General features: G+C 42.2%; 1 protein-coding gene across 1 annotated transcript in view; it reads right to left on the reverse strand.

The window, feature by feature from the left end:
• Nucleotides 1-15,898, reverse strand: part of Pappa2 (pappalysin 2) — a 243,875-nt gene that overhangs the window by 67,405 nt on the left and 160,572 nt on the right. The window contains exons 14-15 of the mRNA XM_027935059.2: nucleotides 3,634-3,805; nucleotides 118-295 (exon numbers count right to left, since the gene is read on the reverse strand). Of these exons, the coding sequence (XP_027790860.2) occupies nucleotides 118-295; nucleotides 3,634-3,805 (350 nt within the window). The remainder of the gene's footprint in view (nucleotides 1-117; nucleotides 296-3,633; nucleotides 3,806-15,898) is intronic.

Consider the following 15,898-nt stretch of genomic DNA (forward strand, 5'->3'; position numbering starts at 1 on the left):
GTGTCACCATGGAGCAAATGGGAAGGGTGTAGGGATAATGCAGAGAGCCTCAAGCTACCCCAAAGAGTGAGGGACCAAGGAGAACTTGCACACAGCTGCTGGTTGACCAGGCAGTACCTTGGAGCTTGGCTGGTGGGACACAAGAGATGGAGCAGCGTCTCAGGAAATAGGTGCCCTCCGGGCAGGAGAAGGTGGCATAGTTCACCAAAGATGAGTCAGGAGTGCCACAGTCGAGGGGTGCACAGCTCACATCCTGGCTCCAGTGCCCAGAGGAACATGTGAGCAGAATCTCCTTCTAGAAACAGAGATTTTGTCTCTGTCAAGGTCACAGGTTTCAGCAAAGTTTCAGTGGTCATTTGTCTAAACATTTAAAACAGGTAAAACTCTTCTGCCTTGCTCCCTGTTTCTGCCTCACTGTTTTTAATGTGATGCTGACAGGAGCCTGTTGCATATCAGAGGACCTGCTCCTCCAGGCCATCGTGGTTGGCTATCTCCCCTTGATTTGCCAGATCTGTTCTCTGCCTCAGGGATAATAACCAGGAACACTGGCCCCTGTGGACTTCCTGCCTCTGACTTGTGCTTGGTTCTGCCCTAGTATGCAGTGGCTGAAGGTTGGAGAGGGAGAGAGGAGGGGAAGCCTCATGTTTAATCCTTCTGCTCCCTCTGACAGAGGGGGTTGCCCATCACTCAGCTTCCCCCTTCATACAGCTTCTGCTCCTTTTCCCTATGGGTCCTGTTGCTCCCTGCATAACCTTTTAGGCCTAAGAGTGACAGCTTATCCCCTTTACCCTGGGAAACTGCACCATTTCCTATGGTCTCCCTGTATCCCGCATTAAATTCTCTCGAATATCCTACTTTCGAGCAAATCAACTGATTCTTTTTGCCATACTTATTAATAAACCAACTGAAATTATTACTGAAAATAACTACCTCCCCTGAGAATGGTGCATAGTATCTAAAAAGAGCTGACAGTCAATGCACACAAGGTACCTTGTGGTTAACTGGGAGAGTCCAGTCATTTCCTGGGGGCTGCTGCTTCATGAATAAGTATGAGTGAGTGCCCACAAGGGCCCAGTCCTGTACTAAACTAGATGATATCGAGGAGCTAAAATCCACTGGGGGAGCAGATTGTATGTTAAAACAGTGGCTAAGAAAGTGTCTAAAGGAGGAAGAATGGAAAGGAGGAGAAAAGGAACGAAGAAGTCAGAAAGGAAGTAAAGAAGGGAAATGCTAAGGATTTTGTTGTTATTGTTATAAAATACACCACTACCTACTTCTATATTGATTGGAGAAAATATGATATAAAGAATGCAAATAATAAAATAAAAGAATTAGAAAGCTGGAGTTCAGAAGGAAGAAAACATAAACATGTGAAAGTGAAGCCAAATCCTATGGTACTGTGTGGGGTGGAGTGGGCGGCACACAGGGGATGGAGGTGGGGCTGCCAGCCTTGGCAGGGAGGGACAGGCTGGGAAGTTCCACAGAGGAAGCAGCACAGAGACTGGCCTTGACAGATGATAGAACTTTGAAGCAGCTGGGATGGGGGGTGTTGGTGGAGAAGTGGGTGTTGGGGGTGTTGGGGGAGAAGAAGGTTTCCACAGCAGGGGGATGGAGTGAACATGAACCTGGCTTATTTGGAAAAATCACAGCCAACAGTCACTCTGGACACTGAGTTAGAGGTCAGAGACAGAGAGGGGAGTTTCTATGTCTCAGCCAGCCAAGAGACCACAGTGGCACCAAAAACCAAAGGCACCCCAACATCAACTCCTGGCTAGCTGCTCCTCCCTGTACCCCAATGTTTTCCTGTTGCCTGCCTGAAGAACCCAACTCAAAGCCAGACACATTTTTCTGTTTAGCTTCAGTTCTTGTGTCAACAAAGACCAAACATCCCCACTGTCTTGTGATCAGGAGCTGGGATTGTGTAATTCCCTTCTTTGGGGCAGCCTCAGGTGACAGGCGCTCTGTTGCTCACTCCACCCAGTGGCTGGCAAAGGCTGAGATCCCAGCTTCCCCTCCCAGTCAGGTTCTGCCCCTACACACTTAGCCAAGAAACCTGGCTCAAACCACAAGAAGCCACTAATCATTTAAAGAATGCTCTCGAACGTTGCATCTATTGCCTGGGTTTTCCCTGGCTTTGTACATTTTGCCTTGGATGGGCTCCTAATTTGTATGTACCCCAAATAGTGGCTTTTCTTCTCTCTCCTTCTTTATCTACCACACAAGTGTATTCACTACCTACCTTTTCCCATTCTTTTAAATTATATCTTAATTTTATAGCTTTGCCTGAGTGGAGATGAATTAAGAACAGGTGACAAGTGCTCTGCCTTTTAACCAAAGAATCCGGGACCATGAAGTTGGTACCTCAAGGTTCATTAAAATTGTTTCTCTCTAGGCAGAACCTGAACCCTCTGTAACTCAAGATTGTGTCTTTAAATTCGGATGCTCTTTAAGCAAGTGAAATGCTACTACATGCTCACTACCAGCTAAGCAATCAAATGGCACAAAATGAAAACCACTCCAATCTTCTAAACCATTGATATCTAACAATCACATTTCTACTCTTTTCTTGTGATAATAACATCTTTCCTCAAGCACCATCATCCTTTGGTTCTGTTTGAGCATGAACCTGGAAGGTTCCAAAGGATGATAATGATCTCTATCATGACCAAAACATGGCCATGTTTTCTACAGGTCATTTCTATAGTTTTATAAACCCTCTGAAGGAAGGATGGAGTGCTAACTAAGCTCTTAGTTGGGAATTCATTACCATGCTTGAAATAATGGCAGCTGAACACTAGAGTGCTATATGCTGATCATTTTACTAGAAGCTTTTAAATGATTTTCAGCCAGTCATTATAATGACTCAAAGAGATGAGTACTTTTTGTTCCAATGATTTTACAAATGTGGAAACAAGCTTAAAGAGATTAGTTTTATTTTGTTTGCTTTTATCCAAAGTTACATACCTAATACAGAGTGGAGCTAAAATTTCATTCAGATCTGTCCCTGGAGCCTGCTCTTAACCAGTGTATTCCACTACCTCCAAACTACCTTGCAGTCCTGGAACTGGTGCTGCAGAGACTTGGAACGGGGCTTGTAGAAACGTAGGAAATTCAGCCAAATCCAGCACCATGGTGGAATCTCTGCCTCAGTAACAGATTTGATGCTTTGGGGAGGAGCAGGCTGTAAGGGTCCATCCTCTGGTAAGGAGGGCTGGGGCAGGTAGGGGACAATGTACCACAGACAAGCCACTTACAACCAAGATCACCTAATGGGACAACTCTCCCCTATGGCATTCTCATCTCTAAGGCAAAAGCAGGGAAAATAATTTCTGTCAGGAAGACAGAAACCAGAGAGAAGGTCAGAAACCAGAGAGAAGAACAGAAAAAGAATTAATACCCACTGCCCACCTACAGAATACGTGTGCATCCCAGTTCATGAAAGCTGTGCATGCTCTTCTATACCCCCTTTCCATTAAGACACGCTTCTCTTCACTTTTTAGAGCCCCACATTCTCCTTTCAAATGATTCACAAACACCTACCCTTCCCTCATCCAGCCAGGGAGAAAAATATGAATAGCTTCCTGCTCCAGGAGCCCTGGCTCCATCACTTACTACCTGTGGCTCTCAACTCACCTGAATGGGCCTGAGGTACTGCCCGCTGCTGGTCTGAAGGGCAAACTCCCTTTGACAGGTGATAGCACACTTCATGTGACCTGGGCCGCTAGAGGTACAGTTCACCATATCCACGTGATCAAGCAGTAATGGTGCACAGCTGCCCTGCTCCCCACAGGGCCGACGGACGCAGCTGGGGATGACAGAAACAGAAGCATCTTAGCACTAGTTCAGAAGCCATAGGCAGCAGCAATGACTCCACAGCCCACTCTGGGAAAGCCTCCTAGACCAGAGAGAAGAATTGTTTCTCAAAACTTACATTTCACACACCATTTTCTTCTGAATTACTTAGAATTAAGGGGCATTAGAAACAAACAAGGATAGTCAACGAGTAACAGTTAAACAACTTTCTATGGCCCTTCCAGAAGAATCAAATGGTATGGGATAAAGAGGACAATGGATCTCAAGAGCTTTGGAAATGTGGTAAATGAATAGAAGAGGGTGGTACTCAAATTACTGACCAAACAGTACTTCTGATTCCCAAACTGTCTCAACAGACCCAGGGGAAAGCTTACAAGTGAATCCTGGAGACCCCTGGAGGTCAGGCATGGACCTTCCAGATGCCTGATCACAAGGAGGTCCAAGGGGGCCCTGTATGAAGGGCCTGGGTATTTGAGATGACAGAAAACACAATGTCTGTTTAATGATTGGTATGAAAATATTTTGATACAGGCTCAGTTACAGAAGTACACACCACAGAATATCAGCATAGGCTGATCGTACAGTGGCCCGTTAACAGGAAGAGGAAACACACTCACTGGATACCTATCATATATCTGACATTGTGTTAGGTACTTTCAGAGACATCCTCTCAGCAGAGATCTGCTTCCTGAATTGCTAGGGCCAACCAATCAGGAATAGGAGGTTATATAAATTACCCAGGGCTCAAGAAGACCCAGCCTGGGCCTAGACCCAGACAGCTGCAAGGACACAATGGGGCAAGAAGAGTGTCGCCTGCCTGCCATGGAGAAACAATACGAGTGTTAGCACTAGACCAAAGGGCTCAGATCCTGGCTCCATCATTTACTATCTGTGTGATTGAAGTGAGTTATTCATTCCCTAGTGTTTCACTCCTTCTATATGGGACAATAATGATCCATATCTCATAAGGTCTTTTGTTTGTTTTGGTACCAGAGATTGAACCCATGTGCACTTAATTACTGAGCCACATCCCCTGCCCTTCTGTTTTCATTTTTGTTTGTTTGTTTATTTGTTTTTTGAGAAAGGGTTTCAGTAAGAGGCTTAGGGCCTCACTAAGTTGCTGAAGCTGGCCTCAAACTTTAGATCCTCGTGCCTCAGCCTCACCAGTCACTAGGATTATAAGTGTGCACCACCACACCCAACTTCTCACAGATTCTTATTGTTTCCAGGTTACTTCCCTCTACTGTTCTACTGCCAGTGGCCGGGGCCATACCCTCAGTGTTCTGTTTTGCTGTTGGCCATTCTACCTTTTAGTCCTCCCACTTCTATTTGTTGAGCTTTCTAGAAGGCCTTCTTTTTCAAAAAAGAAAAAGAAAGAAAGAAAGAAAAAAAACCCTCCAGATATCTTCATTTAAACCTCTTAGTGAAATTATGGCAATAACTACTTTGTAACATTTCTTTTAATCTATTTTGTATTATGTATATATTTTCTTGTTTATAAATTTGTTAATTAATTAATTAATTCAATCTCTTATCTACAAGACAATTAGTATCTGAGTGTCTCCTAAATACTAAGTCTCCCAAGTAGAGCTTGCTTCCTAGAGAGAAACACTCCCTCTTATCCACTTTTATGTTCACCTAGGCTTGGCTGCAGTAGACCCAGTAAGTTTGCTAAGTTAAATATGTTAGTATTACAGACAGCAAAGTAAGTCAATGCCTGTCAAGAAGTATTAAATTACATAGTAAGAGACGGGATCTGAAATACAAAATATTACCCAACAATGTGTCAACCATCTTGTCCCATTTAATCACTCATTATTAAACATCTACTAGCACTTGCTCTTTGCAAGACACAGGTCTCTGTGCTGCTAGATTAATAAGAACCTTGCCCTTAAGGAACTCATGGCCCAGCAGGGAGCACATTTTTTTTTGCATGTGTTACCAGTGGTGCTAATTATTAGCCAAAATGACTGCTGTGAATCTCTTCACCATTAATGGGCTCTGTTTGCCCTTGGATTGTGTTAGAGGTCAATGAGTTTATCAAAGAGCTGGGTAATGCAATAAGAAAGCAGGAAATAAAATGTCATTGAATATGCACACAATATCTTGGATAATTGAGAGCTGATTTAAAAAAAAAGCACTAGCCCCAAAAGGGTGGATTTGATCTAACTTTGAAAAATTTGCTGTTTTTGATCTTATACTTTTGGGATTTAAATCACATGCCTGTGACCTTCTCATTTTTTAAATTCATGTGTGTTAGTATGAGCTGGAGGAAGTGGAGGTGGGTGATGTGAAGGAAGCTGTTTTACTCCTTTATGCCTTAGTTACTCCCTGTGATGACATGGCATCCCTTACAGGACCTGATGAGTCAAGGGAGGAGACAAGAGTTAAGAATCAGCATGACTTCCCAGGTCCAATGCTGAGTATTGGGTATGCAGTACAGGAAATAAGTCTTTGTTTCTGAGTCTTCATTCTATGTCTGAAAAAGGCAGGTAAAACCTGACCATCTTTTACAGGATGAGAGTGCCTCATTAGTGGTGCTAAAGAACTCCAAGCTCCATAGATGCTACATGCCACTGCTGTCCAAAATACATATCTTCTTCAGCATATTGAGCAGAAGGTACTGGAAAACAGAGTCATTAGCACTTTGGTTCATGTTGGCCAGCTGCCAAGAAATTATCATGGAAGAGGGCACCAAGTTGGTTTCAGTGACTGTACCTGACTGATCCACATCAGCACTGAGGACAAACATGCTGAGCCAAGACAGTGAACAAATACTTTGAGTGAGTCTCCTTCCATTCAGAGGGGTGACTGCATGGAGCACTGCTGCTGTGATCACCAGGGCAAGAAGCGCATCTAGCACTGACAGTGGGAGGAGGAGTCAGCAGGAGAGCACATGGGATGGAGAAGTGGCATGCAATGAGACCAAGGCCAGAAAAAGGAAAAAGAAGAAAAGGGACCAACCCAGACCTGTTTATGAAGTGAGAAATGGTTTTAGGGCAGCTGCTGCAAATTCTTTCACTAGCTTATATTTCCATTTGCTTCCTTTTTAAGGAATTTATTTTATGAGGACGGTGTTTGTCGGGTCGTTAGCTTCTGGTGGCATCTGGTACTAATTCTAGACTTCTCTCCCTTGCACCCCAACCCCAAAGCCCCTTTAGTGTTTCTTTTTCCACTACAAACATTGCCTTTCTGAGAGAGGTGGTTGTGTTCTCCATTATTCTGTTAGTTCTCCTTTCTCCTAATGCCACGTAAGTCCTGATGTCATAAAGACAATGTGAATAGTAAAAGTAATTCATCTTAAAACTTCTCAAAGCTTTCTTTCTATGGTTTTTGGTCAAACTTAATGAAAGTGGCAGGAGCGGCTCTCACGATGCCCCAGAGAGGCATTTCTCTTGGTTTGACAGACTAGGAAACTGGAAGCAGTTTGGAGACTGGCTGGAGGCCACACAGAGTCAAGGGAAAATCCTCAGCCAGGATCTCAGAGCCCCTCTCTCAGGACCAGCCTAGGCCTTGAGGCCATCTCCCTGGGGCTGAGATGCATCAGTTCTAGGGCAGGAGCAGGCAGCTCTGCCTCCCAGGAGCTCCTCAGCAGGACAGGCAGGGCAAAAATATAGACTGTTTATCTGTCCATCTTTGTTTGTTGCAGTTTCCTTATACAAATAAAAGTAGCAATCTTTGTCCAGCTGCAAGAACCCCTGTTAAGAGCATTTCCACCCTTAGTGACACTCATTTTTTCAAGATCTTTCCACAGGCCTCATTGCAATGAGTTCTCAGGTAGGGATATGATGAACCCAATCAGATGTGATTCACGGGCACTTCCATTTTAGCAAGGGCAAAGTTTTAAGCAAAAGGATTAAATTTTTCATGATGGAATTTTAAGTCAGGAGGCCCTTAAAAATGACATTACATAGATGGCCACCTGCCTATAATTCTAGCTTTGGTCCTGTCCCACCATTTCTCTCAGAAGCCTCTGTGCTCTTTCTTCTTGTCCTTCCTTACTCCCAAAGCCGTTGCATTGAAGGCTTTTTGTTTGGTTTGGTTTTTTTGTTTTGTTTTTGAGGGAGGAATCCCTGCTCAAAATATAATTTAACCCCAGATTAACCTCATTTCTGGAACTCATCCAGGGCCCCTAGGTCAATCCTAGCAACAATGGTATGCGGTTTTCCGTCGGTAGTTGGATACATACAGGACACTGGAGTCTGGGATCCCCAGTGGGCATGGCTCTGTCAAAGAGTGGCCCTCATGTTCTGTGAAGCAGGCTTTCTTAACCAGAGCTGTACAGCAGACTCACTGAAACAGCTTTTAAAAAATGTATATGTCCAGGCCTTATCCTGTGGGAATACTGACTCTGTAGTCCCATGGTGTGATCTAGTCTCTGTGATATTTTTAAGCTTCAAAGTTTTTGATGTTTACCAAAAGTGAAACCCAGCCCCATGAAGATCCGGATATATGTAACCTGAAAGATATGTCAATAAATTCTGTAGGCCAAGACTAAAAAATAGCATAGCTGACTCCAGAAGGAGAAAGGGCCCCCGCTTCATCCTTGTGTTTTAATGCAGTAAACATGAATTATCACATAGAAGCCACAGGGTAGATCAAAAGCATAAAACATTTGCCCTGACCTGAAGAGACTTTAAATACAACTAAAGAGAGAAAATAATTAAATCATGTGCTACTGATTATGAACTCATGACTCCTTCAGAGAAAGTTTTATCATTGCTTTTGACTGGATCTCAGTGAACGAGCAGAATTTAGAAAGGCAAGAAATGCCCTGGAAAGTTACTTTCAAGGCTTTACCGACAGGACACAGGGAAAGGCAGCAACCTCAAAGCATGCTTGGAAACCGCCCCCTACTATGGGGAACTGAACAGAATAGCATGTGTGGATCTCTTAAAATCTTACTAACAGAACAGAGCATTCTATATTGAAAGAAATCAATCTATATCTGAAGACAGACTTAAAGGCAGGTCCTAAAAGCCTTCCCATATCTTTCATTGGTTACCAGGAGATGGGTAAGGGGACACCAGAAAACAGACATCATTCTTTGCTGATGAAGTGGTCAGAACCACTAACAAACTTGACATGTGCACTTCCCCAGAGTACACCAATCCAGATGTCTCTTTTAAATTTTGCAGTTCTTGAGGCCACTTCAGGGATGTTGGCATAGCTTCTAGCCCAGGTCCACCTTGGGGAATCCCAGTAGCTCCCAACAAATGAAGGAAGTCCTGGCTGTTCTGCCTGTAGCTGCCCTGCAGTTTTGGTCCATGGTCCCTCTGAGGGTCTGGGCCACCATGGAAGGACTTCAAGAGTCTGTGACAATATTCCACTGATGATCAGAATCAGCACTAAAACCTTTGTTTCTCGGAGCTAAGAGTTGGGGAAGTTTATGGAATAAAGACTCCACTTCCTATTGTGACCGTTGCGGGTGGCAAGACATTTAACAGCCATCTTATAGCAAACTTGCTAAAACTGAAACAGATCTTAAAGATAATTCAACCTGAATTCCTCATTTTGGACATGAGAGAAGTGGGTCCAGAAGAAATGTGGGAATATTCCAGAATTTTCTACAGCGCTAAGGCTGTAATATAATAACAAACAAGCATTTAATTCATCTTTGACCCAAACTCAAAATAAGATGACATCAGTTCATGAATTTTTCTAAAGTCAATATCTCATCCTCCCTGAGGCATCCAGAAAAGTCTGCCCATAAACGTTTTTTCTTTTCCTAGAATCTAGATCAGTTTAGGAGAAACTGTCTGGCATTCATGCCACAGTTTCAAGAAATAGCCTGGTGTGGTGGAGAAAGCAATAGACGGAGGCCATGTGACCCAAGTTCTGATCTCAGCTTGCCCCTCCTGACCTTATGACCTTGGACAAGTCTCCACCATTCTGACTCTCTCTTTACAAATTTAAAAAAAATGACGGGGTCGAACCATGTTCTAACAAAGATCCCTTCCAATTTTAACATGGTGTTTAATTTCATAGATGAGGTGATGGTGGATTGGGGGTGGGAGTACAGAAAATCCATGAATAGACAGGATGTGGTGGAGAACCCAAGAAACAGTTTCTCATAAGCCTTCTTACTCAGTATAAATCATTTGCTTAATGTCCCAATTTTTCAGTTGTTTAGTTAAACAAAATATTGAATGCCTCTATCCAAGAAGTGCCACCATTGACTAACTCACAATCCCAGTGGTTTCTCTAAACCAGCTTTTTAAGGTTAAACAGTAAAAGAGGATCATATTTTTCCTCTATTCTCCAATTCTGTTTTATTGATTCTTATTGAAATAAGAGGGTGTGGGCTAAGAAAGAAAGCATGCTCTGGATTTGGCAGCAGCTGGGAGTGGGATATACAGAATACACAGTGGACAGCAAGTCACAGAGTCCTCATGAACCTCCCACTACCAACTGCAAAACCAAGAGTAACAACAATAGCATCCATCCTTGGAGAGCAAAATAAAGGATCCATTCTGGCTCTCCCTTCCACTTCTCTCCTCTGGCTTCATCTTTGCTGTGAGGGGTAAGTTAACTGCTAGGTACATTCCTAACAGCTTTCTTGGGTAAAACCAAAGCTGGTACCTTGAGGAATTTTACAGAAGGAACATGCCAGCTGGGAAGCAAAAATTGATTCAAGCTCTTCTCCCCTAAGGATTTGCATCTGAGGGAAACAGAGGAATCTCAGAAGTAATTCTGATTCTTCCCTCATATAACAGAGAAATGACAAATTACTGCACCCAGCAGGCTTTGCCTTCAATTCCTCTATGCTGAGAAAGTGGAGGATGACCATGCCCCTTCCATTAAGTCTCAGCACAGATTTCACTCTTCAGGATAGTCCTCTCCAATGACCTCTGTGTAAGGTCAGGACTGGACTCTAGTGGCCCCAGTACGGGTAATTCACTTTGCTCATTTCTAATTCTGGGCATGGTTTTTACCATGTCTGGCTGTAACACTAGAAGTTCCATCCAAATGCCCCTGTCCTAAGGAGAAACAGATTTACATCAAACAGCCAAAAGCACTCCCTGTCAAATGCCCTGCTTCACCAAGCTTTAGAACCCATGTTTTTCATGTAGATTATAAAATATGTGGGATACCAAAGAAAAAGTCAAAATAATTCAATTGCTGACTAACATGTAGAAATTGTGCTTCCTAGAACTTGGCCAGGGAAGCAGAATTACCCATTTGAAACAGCAAAAAGAGATATATCCATATCATATACACCAGGATCTACAAAGACAGGAGCTATCTCAGAAGCAGCATCTCCTAAAGGGGAATGAATGGTCACTAAAGTCCTCCAAATGATTCCCTTCCTACCTACCATTCATACCCAGATACCAGTTAAACTATTTATTTGGGAGTGACACTTCCCAGCCTGACCTGTGACTAGGGAATTGTAAAAATTGTGAAGAACAACACTGAAAAAGTTTAGTGGGCATGAGCTTCCCACAGTATCAGTCCTAGAACAGGACCTGCTGGGAAGGAGATCAGGCAGCTTGGCTTCTCTATACACTGTGGATCAGTAGAGGGCTTGAAGGTTTGATTGAGTCCCAAATTCACACAGAGAAATAGGACATAAAACACGTGCCAGGCCCCTTTGGAGCTCTCATTCTCTACTTCCACCCTTACCTTCCTTTCCTTAAAGTTTCTGGACTCCCCAGCAGAAACTTCATGCTGCTCCCATAATCCCTTAATCCCCAAATTTGCCAGTCCTTGGTTGACTTCAGATTTGTAATATTATTGCCTCTGTTTCTTGTACTCTCAAGCCTTGTGATATTAGTAACTCACTTGCTTATGAAAAAATAAAGGCTCAAAGAAAGGAAGAAACTAAAGCCATGTTTGAGCCTAGAAAATGCAGTGAAAGTGAGAGGCAGGGGTCTGGAGAGTGGGCTGTTTTTTTGTTTTTGTTTTTTTGCCTCCCCAATTGCCAGACCTCCTCTGCTGCCCTGGCTCTGGCTGTACACAAACCAGACATGGCCTCAGAGTGGGTCCAGCCAAAGTTTATGGTCAAATCTATTGATGGTGTCTGTCTGCCTGGCAGGCTGGCAAAATGACAGGACCCTGGAAATTTGTTTTGTTTTTATTTTCTGTACTATTTCCACCAGCTGCCATGAATACAGACTATACTGACAGGGCCAACCCAGGGCAAAATTGAGAAGTAGGTGACATATTTAATTAATCCCTCATTTTAGCACCACGTTTTCTTTTTTTTTTTTTTTAATTTTTTTATTGTTGGTTGTTCAAAACATTACATAGTTCTTGACATATCATATTTCACACTTTGATTCAAGTGGGTTATGAACTCCCATTTTTACCCCGTATACAGATTGCAGAATCATATCAGTTACACATCCATTGATTTACATGTTGCCATACTAGTGTTTGTTGTATTAGCACCACGTTTTCTATTGCTCCTCTTCTCCCAGAACTTCCAGGGGCCTGAACTAGGTCACATTCCAGCAGGTCCCTGGCCTACCTTTTGAGTTATCAATGTCTCCATAAGAAAACACATCTGGTACAAATAGTTGATAAAGACAGAAAACACATTTACTTTTGAGTATTTACTATTCTAAAGAGACCTCTGGAGACTTTCAAGACCTCACGAAAATAATTTCTTATGGTGGAATTTTAGAGATGAGGAGTCACTGACTCAAAGACCTTGCTTTGAAATCCATCTACCCTTTTGAGTTGGATCCTGGCCATAGGTCTCCCTAAGAGTTTTACCTGTTCCTAGCTTTTGATTGAAAGCTATCATCCAATGTGTTCTCAGAGTGTATCCCACACAGAATAATCTCAGATATGGTCATGATTTAGTAAAGTCTATTCTAGAATTGTCTTAGCCACATTCCATTAAGCCCCCAAATGAGACCATGCCATGGCCATTTAAATGTCCCTCTACAGCCCCATGAGGAAAGACTCAAATGGCTCACTGTGCATCCACTGCAGACCTGTTGGCCACCGGGCCATTTGTTATTGGCCAGGGGAATAAGAATTCTCTCTAGCGGGGTCTCCCCTTTCCCTATTATTTTAAAGGCAAATCATTCTGGGAAAAGAAAGTTAGGCAAGAAAGTTAGAACAACTGAGCAGCTATAATTCTTTCCTTGCTCAAAAAAAAAAAAAAAAAAAAAAACTGGGCAGAAACAAAAACAGATTCAATGCTAATTTGCTAAACTGCTTTGGGGAAGAAGATAATCAAATGAGTAGAAATGTAATACACATTTCATTGCTACAGTGACTTTCCCAGCAGCAAGAACATTTCCCACTACCCTGGAGCATTAAAAGGGAACCCCCCCCCCACTGCTAAAAAATAAAAGATGGGGAGCCAAAGAATAAGCCACAACTTAACTTGCAGGCCCAAAGCAAAAGAAAGGATGGAGCCCTTCACTTCATGAGGCTGTCAAAGGGAGGAAATCTGAAGACATAAGGCTGAACAGATGAAGGAGAGGTCTGGGAAGGTACTGGGATCTGGTCCAGAGGAGGAAGGGAAAGAATTGTCATTTCAAATCTGATCCCAAATAATCAAAACACTATAGGAATTGGTAAAGCATCAGCAATGAGGGCTCCAGTGAATCCTGAAGCATGAAGGTGGAGGGGCAGATAATAGAGATGGAATGATCCTATTACCAGGATGGGGCTTGAGACCTGATTCCAGCAGGATGAAGCACCAAGGCACTGAGCACACTCCAGCTCCCCACCCCTGGGTGGGGTTCCCAGGGACTATATCCAGGCCCCAGCTCTACTGAGAACTTCAAGCATAATCAGAAAGAAATATTTTCACACCTGAGCCCTTACAGCTACTAAAAAGAAAGCACACTACTTCCTCCCAGAAATTTTCTGTGCATTATTAAAGTCATGGAAGTAGAGGACAATGGGAAAACTGTTTTTCTTTCTACCTCATCCCTCTACTCCCAGCCCAAATCCCACGTCTGTAGGGAATTTTCCATGAACAGTGGAGTGTAACACATGAATCATCTGTATATGACCTATATAGCCTAAACCAGCAGACCCAACAGCTTTCGAAGGTGAAACTCATCTTTTGAGTCACAAGCATGGAGGTGCCATTGAAAGGCTATCTGAAGAAGCCAGGTGACTGAGGTAAGTCCACTGAAGAAGCACCTGCCAGATACCTAACTTCACAAATTGTGAATATAAAATTGAGTTATTTCATGGGAGCTGACTGTTGATTTTTCTCCCTGGATTATTTATTTTTCCAGATCTGAGGCTACAAAAAGACTACAAAGGTGACTAAAGTAGTATACACATACATAAATTAACAGATCTCTCTCTACCTGTGGTCCTGAGGCATTCAAACCAAACATAATATTTTTATTTATTATTCCTTTATTTAAAAAATTACTTGATTCTCTTCTTTATGCAACTGTGGCAGGTATATTAATTATGTAGCTGTATGAGCATTTTTACAATAAATATACAAGACATATAATTGCAATTGGAGTTACATATATAACTCCATTTGCTGACCAAAATATCAACCTAAGAATAAATGTTATTAATGTAAAAGGTAAATTCTCAATTTAAGGATTGTTGCTTGAGTATAGAACCATATAAGAGTACAACAAGCTGTTCATTGTTTTTCCTTTATTCAAATGTTATGTGTTCATAAATAATTTCTATAGAAAAATACAGATTTATGCTGAAAATAAAGAAAAGGAGAGAATAAAAAAAGAAGATATTTGGGGATGATATTCCTATTTACAAAAATTTTTTTGCTTAAAAAATTACACACTTTATTACAAAACTAAACATACTTTCAGCCATATGATCCATAAATTTCACTTCTTGGTATTTATCCAAAGGAGTTAAAAACTTATATCCATGCAAAAACCTGCACATGGATGCTTATAGCAGCTTTATTCCTAATTGTCAAAACTTATAAGAAACCAAGAAGTCCTCCAGTAGATAAATGGAAAAATAAAATATTGTGTGCACTCAGACAATGAAATATTATTCAGCAATAGAATGAAATGAGCTATCAAACTACAGGAAGACGTGCAGGAACCTTAAGTGCATATTTCTAAGAAGCCAATCTGCAAAGGCCACATGCTCTGTGAATCCAACATCACAACATTCTGGAAAAGGCAAAATATGGAAACAATAAAAAGATGGGCAGTTGCCAAGGAATTGGGGTGGCAGTGAGGATAGTGGTCAAGGTGAATAGGCAGAGCACAGAGGATTTTCAGGGCAGTGAAATGCTCTGTATGATTTTACGATAGCATACATATACCACTATACCTGTGTCCATGCCCATATAATGTACAATACCAAGTGTCAACTCTAACGTAAACCATTGACTTAGGGTGACTTAGGTGTCCATGCAGGTCCATCAGTTGTAACAAGTTTGGATGGGAGATGTTGGCAATGGGGGAGTTCTTTCAGAAGCAATAACAACAACTCTGTGAACTTGGAAGTAGACCTCCCCAGTCAAGCCTGCAGATAAGAATTTAATTCTGGCTGACACCTTATTGTGACCTCACAGAGGACCCAGTCAAGCCTTGCCAAGACCTCTGGACTCAGAAACAGTGAGATTATAAATGTGTTGGTTTAAGCTGGTAACTGTGGTAACAGTGCTACTCAGCAATAGAAAGCTGACACACCCATAAACCAGGTATTCAAACTTGGGGTTTCCTCTTTCTGGGTTGCTTGCACTTATTATCTCAAAGCAGACTATTTTTTTTTCTCTTCCTTAAAAAAAAAAAAAGATTCTTTTTGTCTGGGTTAAGACCACATAGGAGCTGGGTAAAACCTCTTTTCCTAATGACCCCAAGCCCTTGGATTCTGCCTATGAAATTATCCTGGTATGGGTTATACATTTCCTAAACTTGCCTCAAAGTCCAAAGTATCTTTACAATTCCATCCCTTGTAACCCCCTCCACTGAATCCTTCCACCTTACCAGCTTCACACACTGCCTTTATCTGCCTTTCACCATTTCCTCAAAATAACATCTGTTACTTCAATGTATCCAAAATACAGGTGCTCTTAATTATTCTAGGGCCAGTTAAACTCTTGTTACACCAATCCTGATATAGTTGAGGCAGCAGTAGGATTTCTTGGATGGTAGTAGATATG

The sequence above is a fragment of the Marmota flaviventris genome, chromosome 12, assembly GCF_047511675.1.
Source record: "Marmota flaviventris isolate mMarFla1 chromosome 12, mMarFla1.hap1, whole genome shotgun sequence".
NCBI classification, from domain to species: domain Eukaryota; kingdom Metazoa; phylum Chordata; class Mammalia; order Rodentia; family Sciuridae; genus Marmota; species Marmota flaviventris.